This window comes from Convolutriloba macropyga, chromosome 9 (genome assembly GCF_964194025.1).
Source record: "Convolutriloba macropyga chromosome 9, txConMacr16.3, whole genome shotgun sequence".
NCBI classification, from domain to species: Eukaryota; Metazoa; Xenacoelomorpha; order Acoela; family Convolutidae; genus Convolutriloba; species Convolutriloba macropyga.
The window spans coordinates 9,673,691-9,679,690 of NC_134476.1; the positions used below are offsets into that span (position 1 = coordinate 9,673,691).

The 6,000-nt window shown below is 34.1% G+C and overlaps 1 protein-coding gene across 3 annotated transcripts in view; it reads left to right on the forward strand.

The window, feature by feature from the left end:
- Positions 1 to 2,692, forward strand: part of LOC142345594 (uncharacterized) — a 45,383-nt gene extending 42,691 nt beyond the window's left edge. For 2 of the 3 annotated variants that reach the window (XM_075397722.1, XM_075397723.1), the window contains exons 14-15: positions 1,581 to 1,790; positions 2,045 to 2,691. In XM_075397722.1, coding sequence (XP_075253837.1) covers positions 1,581 to 1,790; positions 2,045 to 2,223 — 389 coding nt within the window. In that variant the 3' untranslated portion in view covers positions 2,224 to 2,691. Of the gene's footprint in view, positions 1 to 1,580; positions 1,791 to 2,044 lie in introns of all 3 variants that reach the window. The other variant, XM_075397721.1, reaches the window with a different exon arrangement.
- Positions 2,693 to 6,000: the final 3,308 nt, after the last annotated feature.

The following is a 6,000-nucleotide window of genomic DNA, read 5'->3' on the forward strand; positions in this document are numbered from 1 at the left end:
GTTTCTCTCTTCTCTCATTCTGCTAAAAGTGATTTTGAACATCAGTTGCTCAGCAAAGCAATTCAAAATGAACAGAGTCAGTATAAAAAATTGAAGTCAGAAATAGAAACGGGATAAACCCATAAAGCCCAATTTTAGATGCCCGCTATTTGAACGTCGTTCCTGTAAGTATTAGTTACCTCTCTCTAATGCTTATTGTTATTGATAGTAGCCCCTGTAGCCTCTCTCTACGAAACAGAATCATGTTCAACTACGAAATGCCATCAAAATAAATCGGACTTAAAAAAATGTTTTTGTACAAAAATTTTTTTTTCAACATCTTCTGTTATTTCAATCCCAATCATGCTTATTGGAATCAAGGGCGGCTATTTTCCGGCAATCTGCCGGGTATGTTTTAATGAATTGAAATAAGGAATCTGCGTCCTTAGCAAAAAATTTTTCAAACTAAAAAAGATTGAATTGAAAAATTTGATGGATTGTATTGACAACTGGAATCTAGTTCAATACCTGTTAATATCTATTTGATATGACGTTTAAGTATTTTTTTGCTGCTCTTTCGGCAATCTGCCATTTATGCTGATGCAAATATATTGTAGACCTTGGTGGAATCCTAACTTAATAATTTTAATTCGCGTTTCCCTTAAAAAGATAGAGTTAATATTTTAACTGGAGTGGAATTATAAAGAGGAAATTTACACTAAATTAAAGGTGAACAAGAAACACTGAATATAACGGTATTGCAGAAAAGTCATACTTAAACATTTCGGATTTATTTTTATCCACATTGACTCCTAAATCTCTGATTATATGACAGCATGAGCTCCAAATGCTTTGACTATTACAATATTCACCGATTTTTAGTTCTGTGTAAAGAAGTCAGATATTTTTCTAAAACATCGAGGTTTCACGCATTAGCACCAGTCATGTCTAATAAAAAAATTGTGTTCAGTGAGCATAAATTTTGTTGGTTTTTTTTAGCTATTTGGTATCGTAGTGTATATTGCATTAGCCTCGGTTTGAATTCAAAGAATGTGTGAAATGCATAAAATTTTGATTTATTTGAGGATTTTTTATTTAATTTTCAAGTTGTTTTCTTTTGTCTTAAGCTTTCTTAAGGTCACTAAAGGACACCTTTATAATGACAGCTATTAATAATGTGTCGCGACGAAGTTGAAAATAAATTCTGATTATTTCAAACAATTTTCTCATTAATTTTTTTAACAGTGCAATTTAAGTCGCAGCGTCCATTTCAAGTCAGTTTTCTAATCGGCAATCTACTGGTTATGTTTTGCCAATTAAACTTGTCTGTCTGATTTTTTATTCATTTCAAATGGCACTTGACATGATTGTCCGTAGTGGCGGAAAAAGTAAATCTCATCAATAATTAGCAAAGCAACTTTTTATTCTAAGCTTCGAATATGAAATCAATCTCTAAATGTCAGTAATTAGAGCAGAGCTTGGCCGGAGCCTCAAGATATATGTTTATTGGAAAAAAAGTCTGGCACGGTCTTAGAAGATAGTCTTGAGCTCTCGGCTACGGGTCTTCTAGAATTCTCACTAACTGGCTGTTATTTGTAAAGGGTTCACGTCGCCGGATAGATCGGAGCACGCGGATAGTCGGACAGATCGGAGATTCCACCGGGAGTCACGTGACAGCAATCACTACCACGGTGGAGGAGGTGGATCTGGTGGAGGTGGAAGACACCACCAGAGTGGAGGCAGTCTAAGGTACCACCCCGGAGATGGAGATGGAGATATTGACGGACCACCGCCTCGAGACAGAAGAACTGGTGAGAGATTGCGTCTTAGAAGCGTCTTGTAGTGCATTTGAATTACCTTTTTCTGGTGAATGTTTTTGGATCTATTATGTTTCGACCCCCACTGTTTTTTGCCCCAGTTGTAAAATTTGTATACCCACTAAGGTGGGTGGGGGGGGGGGGGTGATAGCTCCCCGTTTTAATAAAGCTGCAGTTATGGTCGGAATAGCAATTGTCAAATAGAACCAGCTGAAATGTGGGTTAGCCATTCCTATTATTTTACCCAGGTATGGCCAATCAGCAGTCCCGCAATGGCGAAATATCTGGCAGACAAATGCGATATTTGGAAGATGATTACAATACAGATTTCCCCCCTCGAAACAGTCAAAGAATTGTGGACAGTAATGCTATGGCGGAAACAGCAGCTGAGTACACAAGGTCAAACCAAGCCGGTAGACACCGGTAGTACCAACATTAGGTCTGGACAGTCTAGAGTGTGAAATTCCTTCCTGTCTAGACTAATTCTAATAGATGTCATTATAGTTCACACACCTTAATTTCCACCAATCACAGTCGACACTGACGCTGACGTTTTGACTGTCTAGACGCGCACTGGTTGAGGTCAGAAATGTCAAAGTCAATGACCTCTTCACCAATAATTTTGAGGTCACAATGAAATGCCACCAAATAGAACGCGACAAACTAGAGAATTTCAATTTGTCACTTTTATTATTAGACGAAGATTAAGGATTCTAGTTCGAATATCATAGACAGTAGTTTAAATAACAACTATATTCTTCCACTGAGAAACAAAATCGGAAAATCTCTTAGCTATTTTATAAATTTGTCAATTATACTGTACTGGTTCTTAATAATTAATAATTGCGCAATACTGATAAATAAAAGAATTTTAACGAGCGGAGCATTTAGCGCGTTTGGCCATGCCTGGCGGGCATTGGTCATGCCTTAGGGACCCGTGGGACTTGATATGAAACTATCACAACCAAACAAATTGTCACGACGAAAATTCCTAATTTAAAAGGGGGTTTATTCCCATCTAGAATTATGTGGGTTTTTTTTCCGTGGGTTTTTTTCCGTGGGTTTTTTTCCTAGACCCGAAGAAATTATTTTCTGTGATTTGAAGCAAGTGACCGAGTTATTTGTTCTAGGACATTGTTTTCACAATTATTGTTTTATTTTTCTTGGCAAACTTAAATCCGATTGTAGCCTGCGGTATGAAATCAATATTGCGCAATTTTCATCATTGCTATGTCGAATTATACCTGATTTGATTGGTCAATTTTGAAGCAAGTCTTTGATTGGTCAATTTTGTCTATAACTGCGATTGGTAATATTGCATTCATCAAGCTAATTTCGATTCTCTATAAATTGCTAATCTTTTCATCTCACAATAATTGAATTGTTTCCTTTTTCACTTTATTTTGTAGATATGCGCCGCTTATGACGATCAATTGTACATACATATATACTACACTCATTTCTGCAATTTCAAAATGCTCAATAACATTCTGATTTTAAATAGACAAGTTAGCTTAGTTGTGTACAGACTTTGTAATATTTCATCAACACTTGAAACTGTTTCTGCTGTATTTTTTCAAATTTTTTGCCAATTATGTGATCCTGATATCGATTAACGAACTTGAATAATTTTTGAAAAAAAAGGTGACAATTATGACAAATAGTTCGTGAAACAGTTTATGATTATTTATAGATGCTAAATTTATTGCTGCAGTTTGTAACACCAAAACCATTGACAAATTTGTAAATCAAAATCAAACTCACCGTAGGAGTCAAAAAAGAGTACTGATTGTAATTTTTGTGCTTGGGTGTAACACAAAGCATACACGTTTTCCTGGAATAATGACGAATTTACCGCCAAATTTCTTTTATCACTGGATTTTATTAATTCGTACATATTTATGCTTCCGGTTTTTGAACACAATTTCTAAAGAACGGCTATGCAAACTGATCATTTTCGGGGGGAAAATTTGAAATTTTAATTCGGGGAAAAAATTTGAAACTTTAATTCGGGGGAAAATTTGAAACTTTAATTCGGGGGAAAATTTGAAACTTTAATTCGGGGGAAAATTTGAAACGTTAATTCGGGGGGAAAATTTGAAACTTTAATTCGGGGGAAAATTTGAAACTTTAATTCGGGGGAAAATTTGAAACTTTAGTTCGGGGGAAAATTTGAAACGTTAATTCGGGGGGAAAATTTGAAACTTTAATTCGGGGGGAAATTTTGAAACTTTAATTCGGGGGAAAAATTTGAAACTTTAATTCGGGGGAAAATTTGAAACGTTAATTCGGGGGGAAAATTTGAAACTTTAATTCGGGGGAAAATTTGAAACTTTAATTCGGGGGAAAATTTGAAACTTTAGTTCGGGGGAAAATTTGAAACGTTAATTCGGGGGGAAAATTTGAAACTTTAATTCGGGGGGAAATTTTGAAACTTTAATTCGGGGGAAAAATTTGAAACTTTAATTCGGGGGAAAATTTGAAACTTTAATTCGGGGGAAAATTTGAAACTTTAGTTCGGGGGAAAATTTGAAACTTTAATTCGGGGGGAAATTTTGAAACTTTAATTCGGGGGAAAAATTTGAAACGTTAATTCGGGGGGAAAATTTGAAACTTTAATTCGGGGGAAAATTTGAAACTTTAATTCGGGGGAAAATTTGAAACTTTAGTTCGGGGGAAAATTTGAAACGTTAATTCGGGGGGAAAATTTGAAACTTTAATTCGGGGGGAAATTTTGAAACTTTAATTCGGGGGAAAAATTTGAAACTTTAATTCGGGGGAAAATTTGAAACTTTAATTCGGGGGAAAATTTGAAACTTTAGTTCGGGGGAAAATTTGAAACTTTAATTCGGGGGGAAATTTTGAAACTTTAATTCGGGGGAAAATTTGAAACGTTAATTCGGGGGGAAATTTGAAACTTTAATTCGGGGGAAAATTTGAAACTTTAATTCGGGGGAAAATTTGAAACTTTAGTTCGGGGGAAAATTTGAAACGTTAATTCGGGGGGGAAATTTGAAACTTTAATTCGGGGGGAAATTTTGAAACTTTAATTCGGGGGAAAAATTTGAAACTTTAATTCGGGGGAAAATTTTAAAACTTTAATTTGTGAAAATGTAAACAGGAAATTTGTATGCTTTGTAGGATATATTTATTTAGCTTACAAGTGAAAGGGGCGCGTGCACTTTATTTTAGTTCTCTTATAAATTGTCTATCTGCTCTTTTCACCTTTCTATTTCCATTCAAAATAATAATGATCTTAGCTGATATTTGTCAATTTTTATTGTTACTTACACATTGCGAAAGTACCTTCATAATTGCAGGCATCACTATATTATTACAGCTATGAGCAAAATTAGACTCTATTTTTGACCAACTTTTTAACTGAAACTTAAAATAGCTATCCAGTGATCAGGTTATAGCCGTCAACTTAAATTAAGGAAATCTTTAAGAAACAGGGGGCTTCTTGTGCTAGCGTAATGTCCTCTGAAATTTTTCTCTAAATGACATTTTTCTTTGAATTTTTGAAATTGAAAATACTTCAAAGACTTGCAAATGACATTTTGGTTTTACCGCAGATTTTTAGAATTGTAGGTGAAAACAAAGATGTCTCGAATAATTTCAACCAAATTAATTCTAGGTAAATCTTCTTTGACGGATTTAAAAACCACAACGTAAAAACAAAAACAGCAAAACAAAACAAACTGATTTACAAAAATTTGTTTTCATTTAAAATTACACTCGGAGAGCAAAAATCCCTCTGATATGGGCAAAAAGCTTAGTTTTTAACAATTCATTTTGTGAATTAAGTGTATAAGTGTGAATAATTAAAACATTTTTATATTAATAATACACCAAGCTATCACAGCATTTCAATTTCTTTCAATAAATCCAAATCGTTCAATCACACTGCTTTTACAAAAATTGGTTTCTTAGGACATTTCATTAGTTTTGTTGATAATAATGACCAAATTTGTGATTGATTGTGTTTCTGTTTCACTATTTCGTCAACCAAAACTAAATAAAATGCCACCTGCTCAAAAAATTGCTATCAACGTTCTCTGGGTAAATACTTTGAAAATAAAACTTGACTTTATCTTGAAAACGTGCAAAACTCTTAAAGGATCTTTCTTTGCTTTTGGAAAATAATTTTTTTTGCTAACTGGTAACCAGAAATGCTTTGCAGAAATTTATTTTGAAACGTTTC